Source organism: Convolutriloba macropyga, chromosome 8 (assembly GCF_964194025.1).
Source record: "Convolutriloba macropyga chromosome 8, txConMacr16.3, whole genome shotgun sequence".
Taxonomy (NCBI): Eukaryota; Metazoa; Xenacoelomorpha; order Acoela; family Convolutidae; genus Convolutriloba; species Convolutriloba macropyga.
Window position 1 is genome coordinate 19,686,789 of NC_134475.1, and position 25,941 is coordinate 19,712,729.

At 35.5% G+C, this 25,941-nt stretch overlaps 1 protein-coding gene across 1 annotated transcript in view; it reads left to right on the plus strand.

Annotated features, from left to right (window-relative positions):
- The window catches only part of LOC142344560 (uncharacterized), a 65,589-nt gene that overhangs the window by 7,984 nt on the left and 31,664 nt on the right, over positions 1-25,941 (plus strand). The window contains exon 3 of the mRNA XM_075396322.1: positions 5,094-5,208. Coding sequence (XP_075252437.1) covers positions 5,094-5,208 — 115 coding nt within the window. The remainder of the gene's footprint in view (positions 1-5,093; positions 5,209-25,941) is intronic.

Genomic DNA, 25,941 nt, shown 5'->3' on the forward strand with positions numbered 1-25,941 from the left:
AACCAGTCCTCAAAACAGCAACAACAATGGATTTCAAGGAAACATTCGAAGAAACAATTCTACGGTTTCTAACAGCTCACAAAGGAATCAGTTCTCAGCTAACGTGTACAGCAACTCCAACAATCAACAAAGACCCAATGATCGAAGGAATAATCAAAAGTCATTTCAGACAAGCAATAACTTCAGCAGAAAACAAAACATTAACAATCAACAACCTGGTTTTTCAGGGAATCAAAACCTAAATGCAGGGAAAAACGCATCAATCGTCACAAAAAATGTCAAAACGAAATGCCCCCTTGATCAACAAGAGCATTATATAGGTCGATGCCAACAGTTCAACAAATTTGATGTAGCTAGACGAAACTTGGAGGTCAAAAAACACTCACTCTGCTTTAACTGCTTGAGCCCAAGCCACTCTGCTAGAGAATGCGCATCAAAAGTCGTTTGTCGTCATTGTAATGGAAAGCATCATAGTTTGTTATATGACCCCGACAAACAAAAGAAGAGAGCCGAGACAACAAACCTGACAGATGTCGAACTCCCGCTGTGCGAACCGTTGAACAGAAAAATGAATAGTACAGTTGATACACCAACCTACAACCCTGGTTTTCCAGCAAAATCTCGCAATCAGCGGCAAGTCATTCCGGTTACACTTTTTGGCGAGAACAAGGAAAAAGTGGAATGCTACGCCATACTAGACAACGGTAGTACAATCTCTTATGTACTTGATACAACTGCAAACGGTATCAATGCCCCAAAGGCAATTCAGTTTGATTTGAATGTCATGCACGCCTTTGACCAGTCAGTTATCAATGCGAATTTGGTCCGCCTTGATATTGGTAGGTATAATGATGATGAACCACTCTTCAGATTGAACTATGTGCATTCAATTAACAACTGGAAATTTAGCGACGCACCAGTGCAAGAATTAAATGAGACTTGCGCAACCTACTCTCATTTGCAACATATCAAATTTCCAAATCTGGGCAACAACAAAATTCAGCTTTTGTTAGGAGTTGATGCGACACAGTTCATTCTCGAAAGAGAATTTCTTCAAGGACCGACCGGAACTCCTTTCGCTATCAGAAACCTTTTAGGCTGGACAATAACGGGACCAATGAAACGCAAAGCAGAGGAATCATATCACGCGGAAACAAACCTTCTGTCACATAGCTACAGACCATTCGATAAGGCTCTGACATGCTCAACTTTTCATGACGAGAAACCGCTATGCGACTATGTAACCAGTTTTTGGAAAATAGACAACGCCGGTACTGAACCAGAAGAACCCAAAAACTTTTCAAAAGACAGCGAATCAGCTCTGGACATTTTCGAGAAGACAATTCGTCACAACGGTACCAGATATGAAATTGGTCTTTTGTGGAAGAATAACGTCCAGTTACAAAACAATTATCCAGTAGCGAAAGCCCAACTAAGCAGCCTGCAACGTCGGCTCTCCAAAGATCATCAGTTGAGTGTTCTATACGATGCAACCCTGCAAACTGATATTGAGAAAGGTTACGTAAAGCCAGTGGTCTTTGAGAATCCGCAGCCAGAAAAAATATGGTACCTCCCTCACCATCCGGTTAGTAACCCCAACAAACCAGGAAAAGTAAGACGAGTAGCCAATGCCGCCTCAATTTTCAAAGGCCAATCGCTAAATACAAATTTATTGTCTGGGCCCGATCTGATAAACAATTTGATTGGTATCTTACTTCGTTTTCGCGAAAAACCAATAGCCGTAATGGCTGATATAGAGGCTATGTTTATGCAAATTGCCATAATCCCTGAAGATCAATCTTGTCTCCGTTTCTTGTGGCCAACAGATCAAACTATCAGGCAATATCAGTACACAAGGCTTATATTCGGTGCACGTTGTTCACCAGCAACTGCAATATTTGTCTTACAACGCACTGCTCAAGACTTTGCCCCAAGACAGGAAATTATTGACCTTGTCAACAAAAGTTTTTATATGGATGATTTCGTTCATTCCTTCCAAAGCACTGAAGATGCTCAGTTGTGTGTCTCTGATCTAAAGTCGACTCTCCAGAAGGGTGGTTTCAATTTAACAAAGTTTGTAACCAACGAGACGAAATCTTTGAAAATGCTAGAATCCGAACACATCGAAAGTGAAACTGAAGACCACCGAGTTCTTGGACTGCTGTGGAACTCCCCGAGTGATATAATTTTTCATAAAAAATTGTCGAAGATAGATCAAGACGCTTCCCAGTACACTTTGCGCAAACTGTTGTCCTTAATAGCTTGCCTGTTTGACCCACTGGGGATAATAGCTCCCATCGTAATTACACTGAAAATAATCTTGCAAGATACCTGGAAAGAAGGCCTATCATGGGACGACTTGCTTTCTTCGTCAAAACGGCAACAAATCCAGAACTGGATTGACAAATATCTTGATTCACCACAAATTCAAATGCCACGCAGCTTATCACATTTTGATATCAGTAGTGGTACCAATCAGCTACATGTGTTTTGCGACGCATCACAGTTGGCATACGGTGCCGTTATATACATTAAAACGTCAAATGACAAAGAAACTTCCTCCAACTTTGTCATTGGGCGCTCTAAGGTCGCGCCCCTAAAGCAAATAAGCATTCCAAAGTTGGAATTACAAGCAGCTGTCCTTGGGTGTCGTCTTTGGCAATTCGTTGCTCAGCACCTATCCGTTCCAGTCAAAGAGACGATCTTCTGGAGTGACAGTACTGCTGTTCTGGGCTGGATAAATTCAAAAGAAAAACTTAAGACTTTCATCGCCAACCGCGTTCAGGAGATTAGAAACCTTACGGACACCAGCTGTTGGCGACACATAATTGGTAAAATAAATCCGGCCGATCACATATCTAGAGGAATTTTACCAGAAGACGTTAACTCCTTGTGGTTGTCGCCACCAGAGTTTCTGAAGCACCCTGAGAAAAATTGGCGTTCCTTCTTTGCTCCTCAAGAAGCAACGCACTCGATGCAACAGACTTCAGCACTGGAACCTGTTTTCAACATTGAGAAATTTTCAAAATGGACCAGACTTTTGAGAGCAACAGCCAGAGTTTTCCTGTTCATAGATAACCTAAAGACAAAAGAACGCAAAGCACTAGCCTTGAAAGACATTGATAAAGCCAGAAATCATCTCTTTCAAGTTTCACAGCTCAACTCGTTTTCTGGAACTGTTAAGGATCTTATAAACGGAAAAGATCTGCAGAAGAAAGACCGCCTGTTGTGCTTATCACCTTTTGTGAAAGATGGCATATTACGCGTCGGTGGAAGGACAAAAAGAAGCTCTTTGCCTTTTGACGCAAAGCACCCGATAATTTTGGACTCAAAAGAAGCAATTGTAAAACTCTTTATTCAGAAATGTCACGAAATTTGCATGCATCTCGGCGTAGAGTATACCAGGAATTACATCCACTAAAGATGTCACATCATTGGAGTTCGCGAAAACCTTAGAAGCCTTGCTTTCAAATGCTTCTAGTGTCGAAGGTTTCGAGCAGTAGGCCTCCAGCCACCAATGGCTGACCTCCCAGAGGTTAGGTTTCAAGACAGTTCTTTGCCTGCAGTCTTCACAAACGTTGGGTTGGATTATCTTGGACCATTTGCAGTAATGCATAGAGACAAAGAAGTAAAGACATACATCTGCCTCTTTACGTGCCTCGTCACGCGAGCCATTCATCTGGAACTAGCAGAAGACTTGTCAACTGACAAATGCATCACAGCAATCAGACGATTTATCTCAAGACGTGGCCAGCCGCGAGTTTTGATGTCTGACAATGCGACAAACTTCTTGGGATCCCGTAAGCAACTACGACGACAGCCGCTTCAACTGGACCACGATTTCATCAGAAACAACCTTCTCAACCAGTCCATAGAATGGAGACTCAACCCACCTTCTGCACCTCATTTTGGTGGTGTGTGGGAGAGACTCGTCCAAGTAGTTAAACGAGTTCTCCTCATCAATCTTGGCTCCGCAAAATTGACACCTGATGTTTTTTCAACCATTGTCACGGAAGCGGAATGTCTTGTGAACTCCAGGCCATTGACTCACGTGAGGAACGACAACAAGGACGACGACCCTCTCACGCCTAATCATTTCCTCTTGGGACGACCCTTTGCGAATGTGCCAACACTTCTCTTTCAAGAGTCAGCCAGTCTGAAGTCGACATCATGGACCCAAGTCAAACAGCGCCTGCAACAGATCTGGAAACGACTGCTTCAAGAGTACGTCCCCACGCTGAATCAGAGACGAAAGTGGACTTCAAAAGAAGCTGCTCTGGAAGTGGGCGATGTGGTTTGGCTGCTGGAGGAGTGGACTCCCAGGGGAATTTGGCCACTAGGACGTGTCACCAGGATTTTCACCGGACCCGACAAAACCGCTAGGTCTTGCGAATTAAAAACAGCTTTAGGTTTTTTAACCAGACCAGCCGTTAAGCTGCAACATGTGTACCCCAAACCCCCGTAAGGTTAGGGTTAGGTTTTTGGGCCCCGAGGGTGTTAATGCCCAGTATTAACTTCTCCATTATATTGTAAAGTGCATGCCCTGTTTTGTTGATTGTGTATCACTTTGTAATGTGATAAGGTTATTGAAAGTCATGTAAGAAGAGAAATGAGTTGTAACTTTTGATGTCATGAAACCAAACAAGTAAACGAAGCAATTGAAACTTGAAATAATGAGAACAAAAGAGACATGATACGACAAAGAAGGAAGGATAGACAACGTCGTGATCATAACCAGCAACATCAGATTTATCATGATTGGAACTGCTAGTTCTTATTAATTGCGATCAAACAAAATCATTCTAATTCTATTGGCCTTTTTCTATATCTGATTCTCCGTACAACTAATTTTTGTGACCGACAAAATTTTTCGTGCAGAGAAACGGGATAAATTCGTAAAGCCCAAAGTCATTCAGTAGCTGAACAGTTTTCTTAGAGTCTTACATGTCTCTAAGTTCTCGATTCACAAAACTCGTAACCAGAATTTCATGAACTGAAATTCTCTCACTTCCAACCCCGTAAAAAAGCCAAACCCTTGCTAGTCCTTTCACTGCACTTTGTACTACGTGAGTCGGTTATGTTTGATGTTTTAGCCATCAAAGGCAGACGACTGTTGACGTGGACGGAATTGGACATTAGAGTACGCACTGTAATATACACTGTGTTGCAACAGGTGCCTTCCGTCTCAACTGTACCCAATTTCTGGAAATAGGTCCAAATGAAATGATACAATTGACTAGTTTGGCAAGCAACACTGTCCTGTTCCAACAGTCACAGCGTTAACTTGTTTTCACTTATTCATTAACAATAGATCACGATCATGGACGTGAAATTAGAATTGACAACGCATTGACAATCAAAACTCAGACACAAGTCACGAAATACACGGTGGATTAACAATAAAAAGCCTAGCTGTTCTGAATTCTTTTAGCTTTTCAGGAAGTCAAACACGTTGACTTCAATGATTGTTTTGAAATCAAATTGAAACAAAGCTCAAGATTCGAACAGTGATTTTTCGCAATCTTAATTGAACAATGTTTGAAATTTATTAAAGTACAAATGAGAATAACTGTTGGTTTAATTTCTGCTAAAGGAGCGAGAGATTATTCAGACTGGGTAGAAAATTGTTTTTTAAAAAAATTGTTTGTTAGATTTTCAGAAGGTCGTTAGCATTTAGAGTAAATCTGAAGGTTCTTGACAGTTTTAAAATCAGTAATTCGACAAAAACGAGATATTCGAAACTACCTCAGGTCTGCAACATCAATTTTCATCCCGGGGCTTGCAAACGTTTTCTTTTTCAAAAGAAAAATATCAATTCTTCCCGTGTTGAGGAATTTCGTATTTCACTTGTAAGAAATCGTCGTTTTTGGATCGTTTTCCTTAGACAAAAACGATCAAAGCCCTTACGTGGTAATCGTCGTTTTGTTCGTTATTTCTATGTAAGAAATGATCGTTTTTTCATACATCACTTGATCGCTATAATTATACATCACTTGAAAACTTTCTTCGATTCTTGATCGCAGATACAATCAAAATAGGACACCGTTCAAAAATGCTGAACAAGACTAATTGTATAGTTGTTGTACCGTTAACAACCAAAGCAAAAGCAAACATAGCCGGAAGAATTCCGGAAATGACTCAAAGTTGTACCGCCCCCCCCCAAAGTACTGGCTTTTCAATTACCTAATATCGCATTGCAGAAAGCATCAATGCAGAGAAAACAACAATCTTAGGACAAACAACAGAAAATTTTGCCAAAATAAATTAACTTGAAAAATTAGGAAAATTCAATTTGTCTGTCATATAGTACAAGCACACACAAACTTAAAACGTTGTTTCATGCAATGAAAACTAGTAACCCAACCACAAAAAATCAGCCAAGCTTTAGTGAGCTAGCTCACACGCATATCTATTTTCAAAATGAGAAATGGGAAAAACGTGTAAAATTTCACATTTTGTGTCAAATTTCACAGAAGGAGGAAACTTTGTAGCAAAAGAAACTTTGTAGCAGTACTCTAGTGGAATGAGGCTTTCCCAATAAATTCAATAAAACAATACAATGGGCAAAAATCGCAAAATAGGCTAAAAATCAGCAAAATAAATGAAAAACATTCAAATTAGCGTTAAATTCCTTATTTACAAAAAACTTCAAAAGGGGATCAAAACCGACTTAATATTATTAATTTTATGTACGATAACCTGTTAGACATTATAAAAAACCTTAAACCAAAAAACGGCTCCAACAAGAAGCACGTGAACAAAAAAATCACTCGCTTAGCGAATTGTTTTTTCAAACCTACATATATCGATTTCTTTCAAAAAAAGGTGTAATTCAAATGACAACTCTCTCCGCTTTTCGAATTTGATCACTGAACTAACTTTAACTCATAACTCAAACTTTATTGACTCCCTGAACTTCCGTTTTCTTTGCTTGCTCACTTATAAAACAAGAGTGCTCACTTATTAAAAAAACCGTGGAGAAAACAGAACTCAATGTCAGACAAAAACTAACAGATGGGAGTGGCATATAACTTTCAATATGCAACTGAATAGCAACAAATAGCGGCACTTTCTTAAGAACAAGTTAAGAGAGTTAACGCACGTTGATTAGAACAAATAATGACGTAGTAAAGCAGATTATAAGTCAACTGAGATAGTCATTTTAGCAGAACACCTATCTTCCATAACTACAGCGGGAAATACTTGATCAAAAACTCTGCTGCGCGCAAGTAACGCCCTCATGAGTACGCCCGAAAACTTCTCTAAACGTTCCCTTAAATTTGCAAAAATTGGTCACAATTCGAGCTCTAACGCGTTTAACATACTAAATAATACAAATAAGACGGCTCGCGCGAGACTGCGCTTAGCACAGAATGTTCCATCATGCATCAACTTGTCAAAAACTGCATCTTATTCTGAGTCGAAAAGATCTTGACTGTTTATTTTCGAAGCTCAAAATGAAGCACTTTCTGCAGCAACCTTGAGCACGACCTTTTTATTTTCAAAAAATGAACAATTCAGAACAATCGTGTTCATTTAATTTTGTCCTCTGGAATGAAAGACAGATTTTCAACTGTTAAAATTATTAAAGTTCAAAAAGAACTCAAATAGAAGGTTTTTAGTTAACGAAATAAGTGAAATCAAAAAATGAAGTCGAATACTATGCAAGGTTGTCACTTTCGCAAGATGTTATTTTAAAATCATTTTTAATTTATAAGTCCCATATTCACACAATTTTGATTTTTATACATTAAAGTAAACCAAAATATTTTATTCTTTCTTTTCAAGTTTATGCTTTAAGCTTCAAATCGCAGAAAAAAATTTTAAATATTTTTCTAAAAGGAAAAACTGACGTTTTCGCTGATCAATTAGCTCACTCGTGTGCATTCTGTTATATGTGGACGGTGCCTCTATTTTTTGGAATCTCCAAATTTTGGTGACTTCGTGCCTCATTAATTTTGGATCAATTGCAGAACGTATTTACAGAAGTAAACCAAGCATGAGATAAAAACGGAGCAGGTTTGAAAAGTAATAATTTTGTTTATTTTTTTCCTTTTTTCATGTTGTAACAAAGTTTCTACATGTGATGAATTCAGCCAACCCTCTGAAACTTTTAATAACCTGGCGAACATGGATCTGGAAAGTATTTGGCAACAAAACACTACTTCACACAAAAATTTACTTTTGCTATTTGAATTATTAACATTGCAAGGACTTCTATAGAATTTCCGACAAATTGGATATGGGATCAACTGAACAGTTAATCAATCTGAGTCTAACTTGACAAAAAGAATTCAAGTTTCTAAAGTCAAAGAAGTTGAAAGAAAAATCTTTTGTTGTGATTTTGAATGGACCTAAAAGTGTTAGCTTGGAATTACAGATATTTACGCCAAATTTACGACTCTCTACTTTCCCAAAAATTCACCTGATTTGATATCCCTGATGAAAGCAAAAAGAGAGAAGTGATAGTTTTATATTTTCAATTAACTGGAAATACGGTCAACTGTAACCCAGCAAAAAGATTAAAAAGGAATTTAATCTGAACGGCCAGAATAACCAACAGGAAATAGAATAAAAAACTTTTTTTCGATTTCTCAAAAAAATACTGTTCTTCTGGTCTCAAGTATCCAATATTTGCAATTATGTGAACCCTAGTAAATGTATTACTTCAACTCTAATATTATGCGTCATAAACAAACCTTAAAAATTGCCAATAACGAGAAAAAGGTGACTATGCAACAAAAATTACAACAAGAAATCAAAAATAAGTGACCAGGAAAAAATCATGGACGAAAAAATATAAAAAACGGGCAGCTATTCAATTTAGACATTAAAGAAGCCAACCACCACCTCAATTGAAAGCCAATCTCAATGAAAAGCCAGCAAAAAAAATTAAATTAATTTAAAAAACGAACAAAAACTCAACAATTTAAAAATACTTTTTGAATATAAAAAGAGTAAGTCATAGGTAAGATTAGCAAATTATTTTTAAAAAACAGTTAAAAATTTACCAATACTTTATGTCAACGAATAATAAAAAAGCCATAAACAAACAAGTCATAAAAAGCAATAGCTGTCCATAGAGCAACTACTGCAAATTTACAACACCTATATAACATTTTAAAAGCATTCGAGTGAAAAAAATCTGAAAACAGAAGTCAGAGATTATCGAACGGGATGAAATTCCCTCCCAAAAACCAAAAATTCGCTAAACACAAATTTCTAACTCATCTTTAAAAGAAGTTTGAAAAAATGAGGCTTCATATCTACTCGCTAACTTTTTCTAATTTTACTAATCCAGTGCAATAAAAGTCATCACTCTAATTTGACTTCTCATTGATATCAAAAATTCATAAAAAATATTGTGATCAGATCTTAAAAAAGGACAGCACACCAATACAATCTAAATCCTTGGGATTGTAAAAGAGTGACTAAATAATGGTGGTTGAGAAGCTGACGGCGACTATAATCCATCACACTTTTATTGATTTAATGGTTTAACAATGTAATCGCAACAAAATTGTTTAACACCCTCCCCCAGATTCTCTTCCTTTTTTTCTTTTCCTGTTTTCCTTTAAGTTTTAAAAGCTCGCCTTTTCATCCACCGATAGGAATCTCTAGATTTTTAATAAAAATTAAAAGTTGCCTCTAAGGGCTACAAAAGGATATTTTTTTCGCTACGATGAGTAACCAAAAAGTGAAAAATTGACTGAAGAAAAAAGTCTCGAAAAAATGTTACAACAGCAACGCATAGAAAACAACGCAACAAGTGGCGGATTAATCAATAATCTTCGGTATTCATATTCAAAATTTGTCATTGGTTTTAAAGACGAGAAATAGGGCATGTGCTTAGCTTACGAATGATTAGCTTTCTGTAAACCCCAGCCTCTATGAAGCAGTCTTTGTGAGGTTGAGACTTCTCTCAGTTAACCTTAGCTCCTAGTCGACCACAGCCCGGCCAATTTTGGATGCGATGATGCTAACACGTGAAACATTTATTAGCAAAAAAGGGAATGCTCGCAAAAAGAAAAGTGAAATAAGGAGAATAATAGAAAATGACAGCTGAAAATCCATTATAACAGTACTTTTCGATCTTAAAACAAAACGAGATAATGGAGAATAGAAAATGCAAATTTGTTTTCGCCGCGACCTGCAAAATTGATTAAATTTAAAATATCAATCTTTTCAAAAAGCATTTATTTATTCACTTATTTATTCCGATTGCTTGATCCTCTAAGTTTATCGGCTCCCTTTTTCATAAGTCGGGATTTCGGGAGATCTGAAGAAACTTACTAGTCTTAACGGCCAATTAAGTCAAATAGCTTTATCTTTCTAAAAAATTACAATGAGTTTGTGCTCAAGACCATTTTAGAAAAAAAATGTCTTAATTGACAAACTTGCTATAAACTAATGCAATAATTTGCAAAATATTGTATTATTTTGCAAATATTTATAAGTTAATGCAAATTATCTGCAATAGTATATAATTTTATTAATATCATGCATCTACTTTCCAAGAATTTATAAACAGTTTTCAAATGTTTATAAATTTTACCTTATAATTTGACTGAGGAGATCAAGCAATTAATGCACTTGTTTGAAAATTTCGCGTCACTTTTTATTTAGCAAAATCATGAAAGAATAATTCAGACAATCTTACATTTTAATAAAAGTTTTTACGTGTCCACTCAGAAAAATTTGCAGAGAGGGAATAGAGAAAATTTGCAACAAATCACTTAGCTGCGCACTTGAACTATTTTTATACGGAAAACCCTTCAGTTTAGGCTACACAAGGCTAGAATTTACAAGAACACAGTACAAACTATTAGCCCTCATACTACATTAAAAAGTATACTTTTGGTACAAACCTGGATCAGAATTGAGACAACCAAAATTTCAAATCATATCCAAATTCCTGATCAAGAGATTATGAATTTCGTATTCTCATTATCCCAAATGTATGTTCGAGACGACAATTTGAACAAGGCTCCCAGTTTCGAGTCTGCACTAAATGGAAGCCTCAATTGAAATTTACTTCTCTAATATTTTTAATTTTTGCAAAAACAATTGCTCGGGAAAAAATAAGGACACGTCTTCGGAAACGAGTTCGAAACGCGGTCTTCGAAAAATAGGGAAAATTTGACCGATACACAGTGATTCCCAAGAAGTATAAGGCGATGAAATATCTTGGAGCAATGATCGATATTCATTAATACTCTATAAGTGGAGTGAAAAATATTCTATCAAAACACTCCAAGATGGTCAAATGCGTCTTGCGGTATTCGAGATTGTGCGCCAAAAACAAAAATTGCTGTTTCAATGTAATCCTCAGTAATCAGTCGTTTGCAGTACCCAGTCGTACATTTTAGTCCAATTAATGAAAAAGTCCAATTATTGAGTTAAAGTACAGAAACAACTTAGATGGGATGTCAAAAAAGCTATGCTCGTAACAATTTACAATGCTCCCTTGAAAACTGAAGAAAAATACTATTAATAGGTTTCTGGTTCTGTACTGAAGTGTGCTACACTCAGTAACACTATTTGATAATCTTAGTGCTATTTTGAGAACTTACGTTATAGTGCGTGAAGCACAAACTTGATTTGGACAAAGTCCATTTTAATGTGTGAACAAATTACTAAGTAGTTTTGAATAAGCTACTATTTTAAGATCACTAACTAAAACTGAAAATACTATGACGTGATATTATCACGCCACACAGATAACACCAAGTTAACCTTGGTAACTCTGTCGACACTGTTATCTTTATCCAATAGGATACTAGATAACCACGTGTCCGCAAGTATAAAAGGAGCTTGCACGCTCAACTACCAACACAATTTGGTCCCTGATAACTTCTGAATTAAAATCAAACTCCCGTATTGCCCCCTTGCTCAATCTCAGCTTACTTGAGATATTTTTCTAAGTTAGAATACTTTGTGACTTGTTCTTAACTAAGAACTCTCTAAGTCATAAAATATTAACTTAGCACAAATTTGGAAATCAGGTAAGTTCAGTTTAACTTCTCTAAGTTATAATTTAACATCTCTTAAACTCTATCTAAGTTACAAGTTAACTTAGAATAATTCAACCTGTACTATCTAGTGCTATTTCAGTCTTAACAACTTTAATTATTCTATCCCTTCATGCTCGGTTCATATTTGATGCTGTTTAACATAACTTATTAATTCATATTTGCCTTTAACTTTCTTTAATACTTAACTATATACCAAGAGTAGAACTAGGGGTTGAACTCTCAAGTTATACATGTGGTCCCGCGATTAACCCCGTCGTTTAAGTATCTAATGTACGGACCAGCAGTATAAATGGTGGTCCCAGAGAGGCAACTTCAATTTAACTTGTTCATTTAATACAGAAAGGCAACTTCAATTTAACTTGTTCATTTAATATAGAGAGGCAACTTCAATTTAACTTGTTCATTTAATATAGAGAGGCAACTTAATTTAACTTGTTCATTTAATATAGAAAAGGCATTCTCAATTTAACTTGTTCATTTAAACTATCAGAGAAGCCTGCCTAAATTTAACTTGTTCACTTATTGTAGAAAAGCCATTAAATTAACTTGTGTAAGTTAACTAGTCAAAAGGCTTCTCACTAAAATCCCTTTTTGAATTTAATTTAAACTATTCCTCTGTTCTTAATAATTTTAATACAATAACTCCAGTCCTTTAAACAATGACCAGTACTGGTGGTAGTACTCCTACACCTGCTGTTACTCCCCCACCTGAAACTCCCATAACACATCCAAATCTTTCACTTGTATCTTTTTCAGGCAATGATCCTAATCAGGATGCCACTTCTTTTTGGAACTCTGTAGAAAACAAAATACTCTTTTCACTAGGAACTAGGCCTACAGCACCCGCTGCACAAACTAGCTATGATAAAAGGCAACAATCCTTATTCGGCTCACTTTTAACTGATACAGCATTAGAATGGTTTGAAAGTGAAGTCACAGATGCTACAGATTGGAATACTTTAAAAGATGAATTTATAAAAAGATTCACAGACGGTCGAGACCAATTTAGGTTTAGACTTGAGGTTGAGAACACATTTAGGCAAGAAGGAGAATTAATCAAGAACTATCTACATAGAATAAAGAGTGGAGTTGATAAGGGTTGGCCAGAAAAGATACCAACAAGTATTGAAGGTGATGACAATATAAGAAAGGAGAAGGAAATCCAACAAAGACAACGAAGTCAGAAATACATAGATTTTGCTATAAGAGGACTAAGGCCACAAAGTTTAAAACGCAAAGCGCACGAGAAACTTATTGAGAATCCTTCCATAACTTGGACACAGTTTGTCTATCACTTAGTCGTAAAAGACTTAACATTTTCTGTAACAACAGAGTCTAGTGGAGCTACAGGAATAGATAAACTTAAAACACTTGAGAGCAATATTAATGATTTAACCAGTCTTTTCAAAAGCAACGAAGTGAATGCTATAGATATTTCTAGGCCAAGAGACCCTAATATAAAAGGTAGACCTAACAGTACTAGATTCTGTGATTATTGCAGAAGCAATGGTCATTCCATCTCTAGATGCACAAAGAAACAGATAGATGATAGTGTTAACAAATTGAGAAAGGAACTAGTTGAACCAAGAAGGCCAAATATAACATTCTCTAATGATTATAGAAAGAATAACCGAGGCAATACAAGATTCAATGGTCCTAGAAACCAAGGCTATCAACCAAGAGGTGGCTACTCAAACTATAATCCTAGGTTCAACAAGCCTAACTATCAACAACAAAATACATCTTTTAGCAGTTATGGCAATAGATTCACTCAACCATACGAACAAACCTTCCCTCAGCAAAACACATATAGAAATAATGAACCAAATCTTGAACAACAATCACCATCACCACAACAACAGCAACAGCCACAACAAAGTGCTAGCTTCTATACACCAAATAGAAATAACAACCTACAACAAAGACAACCAAAACCCAACAATATTCAGCAACAACCAAATCAAATAAGTTTCGTTGAAGGCGACGATGACTACGTAAATGCAATAACGGACTTCTTTCCTTTAAACTTTTGAAGTCTCCGAACGCTACTAAAGAAAGTAGTACTAAGTCAAGAATTTATCTCAACTTATATCACTTTGCCACCGGAGACAATAAAAATAATAGTGGTTTAGAAGTAGAATTCATGATTGATCCAGGATCAACTTGCACTATCATCAACCATCCTACATACCTTGCTCTAGTAAACCTTGGACAAAATTTGCATTTACAAAATACAAATTGTGATTCAAAGACATATACTGGTTCATCAATCAGAATGCTTGGCTACACAACTATTCAATCTAGCTTCGAAACTGACGGTAAATATACAGTCCCCCATAAAGTATTCGTTACTAAAGAACAGAGACAGAACATAATAGGTATTGATTTTTGTCATTTGTTTTTAAAAGCACTTCACTTCGATATCCCCGCAGTAGAATTAAAAACTGAGAGAAACCTAATTTGCTACGGCTCACTTAACAATGAGAAAGATTACCCATACATAACTGAGATGACTGCTTTAAACATAGCTCAACCAATCTTTCTACAACAGAAAAGTACACAATTGCACAAGCAAAAGCACCCCAGTCAAGCCTTATTTCCACCAGGAACATATTTCATGCCCCATATTAACGTTGCAAAAACTGACCTAGTCTTTGTGAACACACTTTGTCCACAACCTGAAGAATTTCTACCCATATTTATGGAGAATCAAAAGAATCACCCAATACAGATAAATAGAGGAATAATAGGTTATGCTAAGTGTGATATAACTGACAAACCTATACAAAGATACAATATCAAAAACTGTGCCGAATTTACAAGTACAATACTAAACGAAAGTGAGGACTATAACAGTTGCTTCATACTGAACACAGTAGTAAACAATTTACAAGAAGGACAGCAAATCCAAACTAATTCTTGCATTAGATATATAGATTTTCGTACCCAATCTATATTTGACTCTAATATGCCTATAGCGCACACGATATCCTCAGATGCAGAAATGAGAAAAGGTTTTGCTAACACCATCTCCAAAAGAATACCCTTATTAAAGGACTACTGTAAAAGTAGAAACTGTGATATAGGTGACATAATAACTTTCAGAGCAGATAATAACTTAGTATATAATCTCATCACTAAGGCTAATCATTATGAAAAGCCAACAATTGACACAATCAAAACAACACTACTTGCTATGAGAGATCATGCACTAGGACTAAATTTACGCTGTATAGCGATGCCAAAAATAGCTTGTGGTTTAGACGGAATGGATTGGAGAGAGATATCTTTTCTAATTGAACAAATCTTTAAGAACTCAGGAATAACTATCTATGTGTATACAAGCAAGGATGATATTGATAAACTACAGAAAGTAGAGACTAATACACTAGAACAGGAAGAGGTGCTCGAAATTATTGAAAGTGAGTTAATAGAAAAATGCAAAGAAGATGAGAGAGAACTAGCCACAGACTTCTCTACCGAAGCAAAAGAGTTATGTAGACCTAAAGTCAACGAACAGTTTCCTAAGTTTAGAGATAAACTACAAAGCAACCGAATCATAAATAAAGCAGTTAGTGATTTTGTAATTAAGCAAAACAGAAATACAGTTCAAGACATAGAGTATCTAGAAAGGTTCTTAGATAACTTTGATTTCACGCAAAGTGATTTGACTGATGATGAGTTGTTTGAGTTGATAGAAATAATACTTCAGGATAATGATGTCTATTCACATCATAAGTATGATATTGGCAGAACTAAACATAAGTTCCATTTACCCTTAAAGAAGGACGCAACCTTTAAAAAGCAACGACCAAGCAAAATACCCATTCATCTCAGAGATAAATTAGAAAGACTAATCGATGAATTAATTCAAGCAGGGATAATCAGAGAGCTCAATGAGAACGATGATATGAATAGTTGGTTTGTCAATCCCGTCATCATATTACCTAAGAAGGATTATGTAAAACTAGTCATTGATGCTAGATACCTAAACTCTATAACTGATACAAGTAATTCTAGTTGGCCACTCGAACCACTGAACGTTCTAATGACAAGAATAACTGGAACTATATTTACAAGTAGTGATTTATCATCGGCTTATAATCAAGTACCCCTAACTGAAGATACACAGAAGGTTACAAGTTTTATTGTAGGAGGCAGACAGTACACCTATCAAGTAGGATTTTATGGTCTTAAGCCATTACCCAGTTTCTTTAGCAAATTAATGCGTTATGCATTCGGACCCCTTATAAAACGTAAACAAGCCATAACATATATAGACGATACTTTACTAAAAGCTAAAGACAAACAAGAAATGTTCACAATAGTAAAAGAGGATCACTCTTTGCTTCGAAAGGCAAACCTTAAAGCAGCCCCCGATAAAACAATGTTTTTCTTACGAAAAGTGAGATTTCTAGGACATGTTATATCTAAGGACGGACTATCGCCTATTGCTTCGCGCATAAACGATATTAGAAACCTAAAATCGCCAGAATCGAAAACAGAAGTTTTAAGAGTTTTAGGAATGATGGGTTTCTATCATACCTATATTTTGAACTTTCACATAGATGCAAAACCTCTATATGACTTAACTAAAGATACAACATTATTCAAGTGGTTACCAGAACACGAAAAGGTATTCACAGACCTTAAACAAAGATTCTGTCACGATATTTCTAACGCGTTTCCTTCTAATGACTATCCCTTTCATATACATGCTGATTCATCTAATTTAGGAACAGGTTGTGTTCTTATACAAGATTTTCCTGATAGAAAACGTATGATTTCAGCAAACTCGAGAGTATTTGATAAAATTGAACAAAAGATGTCCCCTCAACATAGGGAACTATGCGGAATAATATCTGCGTTACAAACATATGAATTTTATGTTATTGGATCTCCTTTTCCAATTTACCTATATTGTGATCACAGACCAATTCTATTTCTTTGGTCACGACGAGGACAAATGTCACATCGTTTCTTTAAGTATCAAGTTGTAATAACTAAGTTCCAAAACTTGCAAATTATATACACTGAAGGCAAAAACTTAGCGTTCCCTGACATTCTTAGCCGAAACGTTTCTTTAGCAGATGCTAAACTTTATCAACTAGAGCACAAAGTAATACCTAAAGATATAAAGTTTCATATTAACGGAAAAGAAGTTAACTACTCTGTATTGCATCAAGACGATAAGGACGCATCAGCTAACGACTGTTATCCAATTATTGCTCAAGTCAAAGGCGAAAGAAAGAAACTTATTAATATAAATGATGAAGGTGACTTTAGCGTAGATGATGCACCAGACTACATAAATGAACACTGTAATGCTATACACAGTTTCTCTGATTGTTTTCGCTACGGCACACAAATAAATCAAATAAAGAAATTAACTTCAGAACTAACTAGCGAATATGATAATCACTGCTATTCCGAGATAGAAGAAATAGCTGAAATAAGTGATGACCGAGAAGGTTATGATGACCAAGATTGGTTAGACTTAGTAGAAGGTAATATTGAAAACTCACTTATTGAACAATTAGAATCTGCTAAAGCCGACTATATCAGACGGACAAAATTTAAGAAACTTATTGAACCAGAAGCTTTTCAAAACATCTCAGAAAAGGATGTCCACACAGATACAATAGATTTAATAGCTAAAGTTACAGATTTTGCAAAAAACGCTAATCTTGACACCGATAATATTCTTGAAGAACAAGTAAACGACTCCGTGATAAATAAAGTTAGAGATTGGCTAAAAGTAGGCAAAGCTCCAGAAAAGGACTATATTATTAAACAATCTAAAGCACTACAAACTTATAGGAATAACTTCAACTTGTTGTTTCTAGAGAGTCAAAATGATTTACTCTGTTATTCCGAACCTTGTGAAGACGGCTGTTTTGACGTTAGGATATGTGCACCACTTTCGCTATTTATAAAGATATTCGAAGTCGCACATACGCATGAAGTTAGTGGTCATAGAGCAGAAAGCACAACTTACAATAGAGTTAAGCGATATTTCTATTGGCCCGGTATGTTTAAATGGATTGAAATGTTAATGTTAGATTGCTTAAGTTGTCAAACTAATAAGTCAGCACGCAAAGACTTGAACGAGGCACCCTTAGAACCATGGGGACAATTAGAAGCTATACCCCTACATACACTTCATATTGATCATAAAGGTCCACTACGACCACTTAGTAAAGGAAATAGATTTTGTCTTGTAATAGTAGACGCTTTCTCTAGATTTATACAAGTATACCCTAGCAAGAATGCTGAAGCTCTCGAAACAGTAAATCAACTTGAGAAATTTATAACTACATTTGGTATACCGCAACAAATAGTACATGATAACGGCAATGCTTTTATTAGTAATGATTTCGTTCACTACACAAACGAAATGGGAATTACACTATGCCCCCGAACTGCATATTCACCGTGGACTAACGGCAAAGTAGAAGTACAAAATAAACATTTGACTAATTACCTAAGACATTTTATTAGTAAAAGTGGATCTAATTGGTCCGAGTACACTAGTAAATTTGCATTTTCACACAATACTGCAGTAAACTAAAGTACGGGATATACCCCTTAAGAAATACTATTCGGAACAAAACCACAAATACCCTTATCACTAAAGTTAGGACTACTACGAGATAATCAAAAGAAATGCACATCAGAGTATTGTAGTAATCTACCACCACACTCACATAGTGAAGAATCTTGTAATAACAAAAAGATAGAGAAATTGTTACAAAACAGATTATCTAACGAAATGTTAAAGCGAGAGAATACATTTAAAACAATATACTCGAATACCTACACTAAATGTAGACAAACTACGACTAAAGCGCACAAGTATAGAAATAGATTCAAACTCGGAAAGCCTATACCTGAAGGTAGAAAAGTACTACTAGAAAATCACTCTAAAGGACTACTAAAGTCTAAAAAGCTACAAGAGCTACGCTCAGGCCCTTACACTGTGCAACGAATGCTTACAAATACTACATATGAAATACAACATGATAAAACAAATGAGAAGAAAACCGTGCATAGAAATCATATAGTACCTTATTACCCGAAAGAAGAAAAAATACAAGAGTTAGTTGAGAACTATATCGTCCCAGACGATACGGATGATTATTATACTCAATATAATAAGCAAAATATATCCAAATCTAATGCTTATAGAGGCGCACAACATATTGCTATTTCACAGTGGCCTTTAGTTGAAACACAATATACTGTTAATCCTAGTACTACACTACAGCCAACATTTAACGTTGAGGCTACTCCAACAAAAGATTCAGGCTTAGAATCGCTACAAACCCGAGTAGATAATACTACGCATATACAAGGCACAAGCTCTTCTAATTTTCTACCCCCACGCATTTCAACCCCCTACCCTATGCAAAATATGTATTCACCTAATAGCCCACAGCAAGAAAATTTTTCTACCCCACCTGATAATACTAGTAAATTTAAAGCTACACGCAAATTATTCCCCCAAGCATCGCATAATAGCCCCACAACATCACCTCATAATTCTACACCTACAGCTTCACCTAATGTTTCTAATTTACCTGACGCAAATGAAGTATTCAGCAGACCTCAACGTAATAGAAAAGCACCTACATTCTTTGGTGAACCTATTCCTTCTGACTTGATACAGAAACTCAAAAAGAAATAGAGACACAAAATCTCTTTTAAATAATTCCTTTATAATAAAAGCGCAACCATGCACAAAACACAATAAAAATGATAAAATCAACTACATACAATATGAAAAAATAAATAAAAATACACATATTCGAACCCCTATTAACTTAAATAAGACAACGCAATTTTGTTAAGCTACCTTCAGCACTAGTCCTCTCATCACCGTGCACATTAGACTTGACTTTTTGAAAATCAGGCAGTCCTGATAATTCCACGCCAAAAGCTGCAAATAGCATTCTTGGAACACGGGCCCTTTCTTGGGGTTCCACCAAGTCTCCCCAAGGTTGTAGAGCTCATCCTCCACATCAATTAACATGTTCCAATATTCCTCAGTCCTCTCTTCTGGTTTCATGTAAAGTTTCTCGAAGAACTGAAACATCTTAATAATCAATGCTGAAATTTAACCCTTATTTAGCACCCCCCCTGTCAATTTCACTGAATACAGGTTCATGTCCTTCATCTTATTCCCCGGTTGGAAGCCTTATCATATGCAAAGAATTTACTCACATCTCTCCCCAGAAAGAACTTGATTATGTCACCGGTCTCTTCAGAGACACACTGTGTTTCTCGCCTGTCCCACGGGTGATTGCTCCCTATGGCTCTAATGATTCCGTCAATCTCGTCATCAGATAAGACGGGGTGAGGGAACTTATAGCTTCCAGAGAAGAAAAAACGAAATTGACTCGCAGATAGTCCTGCGGTGTCTTGATAAATAAAATTTAAATACTGACTTCTCCGCTTTCGATTCTGGAGTAAGCTGAGAGGTTCTAAGCTAACCCCGTCCGTCTCCAGCCGCCACCTAGCATTTTCTAAGTGCTCGTTCGCCAGCTCCGATTCTCGTAAATAGTTTACTGTGTACCAGTTCATGATGCAATAAAGAAGAAGAAAGAAATGAAAAGAAATAAGAAATGAACAGAAAAGAAAATTAAGAAGAAACAAATTAAAGAAGGAACTAAGATTAAGAAAAAGAAAGAATAAAAGTTTCAGGATTAAAGAAAGAAAGTTAGAAATGAAAAATCAGAAGGTTAAAGAAATCAGAGAAAGTTTAAAGATTTGAGTAAGAGAACCAACTGTATAGTATAAACGTTTAAGGCAAAAAGCAAATAGCCCACTCAACACAAATCTTACACAAAGTACGCAATTAATCACCATTGCAAGCTGTTACACACATATAACTCCTCTACATGTTCAACATTCGTACACTTTCAACAATTATGCATACCTCTTATTGTAAACTAACGCTGAAAACACGTGTTACCCAAAGCAAAGTTAAGTAGAAACAATTCCCCCATGAGCAAACACCTTACCTAAATTAAATACCTTAATTACAAAAATTTGTCCCTTGCAAAATATCTAACCTAAGTAGAATCGATTTAGTCAGGAAACACAAAATTAAGCAACCCACATAGCCAACAAATAGAGCTTACTTTATTAGTTTAAGGACCCAAGGAATGTTTAAAATAAACAATAGATCACTTAAGAACAAATAACTAACCGCAAATTTAAATTCCCCACGTAATTATGTCGCTTAAGCGCAAACCTTACACATTTGTCAGGAAGAGCTATAACTTGATGAATTTATCCGCTCAGACCACAAAGTTGCACAAACGCATGCTTGCTTTAATAGTTCACAAAAGTTTACAACTCATAAATTAAATATATAGCAGAGAAATTCCAAAATTTAAAAAATTTTAGTTTTGTTTGCATTCGCGCTTTTTATCTACACAACCGATTTTGTTCTAGTTTTCATATTTAAAAACTAAAATATATTTGCAAGAGTTGTACTTCGAAACATTATCGTTTTTCGTTCTCATAACAAAGATATAAACGGATTTATGACGAAAAATCATGCTGAAATAATAAATATATGTACCAATGTTTAAAAAGGCCCTGTTTATCAGCCATTTCCTCTAGCAAATCAAAATTCGTTATTAACACCTGAATTGGTTATAGACTAAACTTTCGTGACCAGAAATTTTGATTTTATCCTAAAAATTGAGAAATTGCAACAATTATGACGAAAAATCACGCTAAAATATTAAATATATGTACCAATGTTTAAAAAGGCCCTGTTTATCAGTCATTTCTTCCAGCAAGATAAAAATTCACTAATTAACACTTGAATTGATTACAAATTAAACATTCGTGAACAGAATTGTTAGTTTCATCCCAAAAATTGAGACATTGCAGCTTAAACGGCACAAAAAAATTATGAAAAAATGCAATTTTGGTCATTAAAAGTTCTAAAGCCTAAGAAAATTATTCGCATATACCAGAATCTTGAAAGTTATATTAATCTGACCATAAGCACCAGTACTTCAGCCCACATTAAAGGATTACTCAAATTACAACACAACCACATAATTTTAGACACAAAATTTGATAATGGAGAATACATAAACCATTAAATTCTGAACATTGGATTTCACAATTCTGTCATAATATTCTCAACATATGACCAACTTATCACATTGCTACATGCCAGTCAAGGCTAGCCCTTGGCCAATCAGAATTGAGCACACATATTTTGGTAATTTATCCCTGACAGCCACTATTTAAGAACCTTACCCAAACTCAAAATCACTTTTCTCAGTTACCTTCTGAAATCAATCACTTCTTTCGCTCTTAGATTCAGTTCTAACTTAACTCTCTCTCTCTCTCTCTCTCTCTCTCTCTCTTTCTCTCTGTCCCAAATTCTATCTTTCACATTTTGCCCCTTTCAACTAACAAACTTAGAAAACTTAACTTACAACACCTCTCCACAACACATATAACAGGTATCTCAGTTCAATATTAGCCCTTATTTCAATTCTCAGTCAGTAACTATAGAAGGAGTCCATAACCCTTCAGATCGAACATAGTACAAGACTGACAATCCAGAAAGTTTCTAAATTCTACTCATATTGAACAAATTCATCACCACTAAACACATTGAGTAACACATTTAGAACCCCCTTAAAAGCTGATCAATTCTAATTTATGACCGAAGTTTCATTCGACCAAAACGGTTTTCTTATTTCTCTTTCTATCAACCCTGACACACTTGTGAAAGTTTCCATTAAGGCAAATCAAAAGTTGAAATTCAACAGTGAACTTAACACCTTAACTAGTTGTCAAATTTCTAACGAAGTAAGAACTGTAGTATTCTTTGCTACTAACTCTAACGAAGACCCTATTGCTGTCTTCTGGGGAAAGTATAACCCTCAACAACTTAACAGTTTATTAATTCAAATTCACTCTTCAAGCCTAGTTGACTTAGACATTTTAGATGTCCCTTGTTTGGTTTTAGAACCACCAACTGATCAATGAATATTCCGCTAAACGATTATTGGGTTATAGCTTCAAGAACAACTTTCTCAACTTCTTACAGTCCTTATAACATCCCACATAAAATTCTGAAATATAATAACAAGTCCGCAAAAATTGATCGATCATATATTTCATATAAAGAAAACATTGTTATTTTCTTCATTAAAGACCAGTTTGTAAACTTAGAAATAACTGTTTGTTGGACCCCTAACAAGCCAGAACATATTGAACGCTTTCATTTCCAATTGAACAACAGAGACGAAATAGACCTTGATATCATCGAAGCTCCCTTTACTGTAGACCCTTAATCTATGTTACCACCTTCCCTTGAAACACAATTTCTTACTGCCCTTGCATTCGACCCGCTCTCGTATATTAGAATATTCCTCTACAGAAAATATTGAAATTCGGAAATAAAACTGTAACACTTGACAAGTGTTTTGTTTCTAATCAACAGAGAACAGTTGCATTCTTCGTAACATCAGAAAATAACGCAAAATTTGTCATAATTTGGGTACCCTATAATCCCGCTCACGTTCACGAGCTAAAATATCAGATTATTTTCACGGATAATATTAACTTGAATCTGTTAGACTTGCCTTATACTGTCTTCGTTTATTAAATGGAAGACGGAGAAATCAAGAAATCACCAGCAATAGACGAAGTAATAAACGTAAGTTACAAAATGCTTATTTTTATATTACTTTGCTTAACTCTGTTCCTACCTGTAGCAACTGATATTGAATCTTAAATTGCTTTGCGTATTGCAGAATTAAAATCGTTAGTTGAATATAACGATTCCCATCCACGCTTCATAGAATGTGTCGTAAATAGAAATAATTGTCTACCTGAAGAAATTCCGTACCTTAAACTACTAGAGCCTCCTGAAAAGCTGTTAATTTGGTCAAAACGCAACGTCCATATGCCACTATCACTGATTAAGGACCAGTTCTTTAAAGAGAAACTTACTGATAAGAAAGCGTTTCTTTCAAAAGTAGAATATTTTTTAACCTACATAGGAAACCAAATTCGTTCTGTTCAGTTTCTTAAGATTATTGCTATAATACCTCTCGCACTTCTCTGTGTTATAACTGCTTGCTCTGCAAAATACTTGATCTTTATTATATTTCTTGCATTATTACTCTTAACGTCTTTCACTGACGCCAGACCAATTGAAAAGATGAGTATCTATGAAAACACAGCTCCTAACCTTCATGTTAACCACTTTGATTGCTCGAAAATGATTTCAAACCAGATGTATTCTCTTAACAAAGTAGCACCTTGCGAAATTCGCCCTGATAAAATCAGCACTAATCAAGCACGAGTCACTCTCTACCAAAGAAATTATAAAGTTAAACTAGAAGCAACTATGTGTAAAGCAACCCAACAGCAATTACGTTGGTTTTGCGATTCTTTTGACTCTAGCGGCATAGATGCCAGACATAATACTATTACTACTTCAGTTAAGCTTGATGCTCAGAAATGCAAACTTGCAAAGGAAAGAAAAAAGATAAAGCTTTCCCCTTCTTCTAATTCAGTAGAATTCGATTTTGACAAATCTTTATTCTCAAACTTTAACTCAGGCGATGTTGGAACTGGAAACAATGAATGTAACTCCCGAGGTTGGATTACACACTACACTTATGAAACATATATGCAAAATGTTAGCCTGAATGTAAACCTTAGAGATGGCAGAGTTAATAACTGGCAAAATATACCTCTACCTTGTTCTTTATCAGCCGGAGGCTGCAATTCTACATCTACTGATCCATTTGCATACACTTGGGATAAACCCAATAATTGTCTTTTCACTATGATTCGCACTTTTGACGCTCAAATGATTAAAGCTAATGACAAATACTATATAGTAAAGGATCCTAAATTTACTTCAGCTCAGTCAGATTTCGACTTACAAAGCTTTATGTTCCAAGTTTATAATAAACCACAGTCTTTATGTAGTCATCCACGAATAGTATATCCTACGCCATATGATTCTCTATACATTAGTCTTCGTGACGGATTTGATATGAACACTGGAGAACCCATTCACAAATTTAAACCCGATACTGGTGCTATAACTCTGAAAAATAAATTCTATTCCAGTGACAATAAAACAGTTGATACAACATATTCTCAAGTTTATGAGAATATTGATTTCGAAGCACATCTTGGAACAAAAATTGACTATTTGCACTTTAATAATCTTCGGCAACTTCAAACTTCTACTCTAGAGCTATTAAGAAATGACTGTGAATTAGAGCGCTCAACTATTCTTAACACTTTAATGATTTCTCATGAAAATCCGCGTTTAGCTGGATATACCTTAACAGGAAACAGATCTATGTTTCTCAAAACAAATGGCAATGTTGCCTGGCTATATAATTGTCCTGAATTTCATTCACCCTTACAGATTCTTAATAAGTGCTATAATCGAATACCAATTCTTTATGAAGATGAAATACATTTCGTTGATCCGATTTCTAGACAAACTTTCACTGAAGCCGAAGAACAATTGTGCTCTGATAAACATTCAAACTTATTTCAACTAGATGTTGACGATGATAATTCATGGGTTGAACTAACCCCACAAATCACAAAAGTAAGAGGACCTGCACTCTTTAAACCACATATAGTTATTCAACAAATTGCGAATGTTATTACTGCAAGTATTTATGCTTCTATCTACACATATAAAGAAATGATGTCTTTCTGGAATTCAATAACTTTCAACTCCAATATGAAAGGAGTTCTCAAACACTTTACTAAGTCATTAATAGATAGCAGAGAATCATTTTCAAATATTTCAGGCACGAATTATTATAACTCTAGAACTATTTATCTAGATTCATTCATTTCACCGGACTTCTTTAATAATCAATTT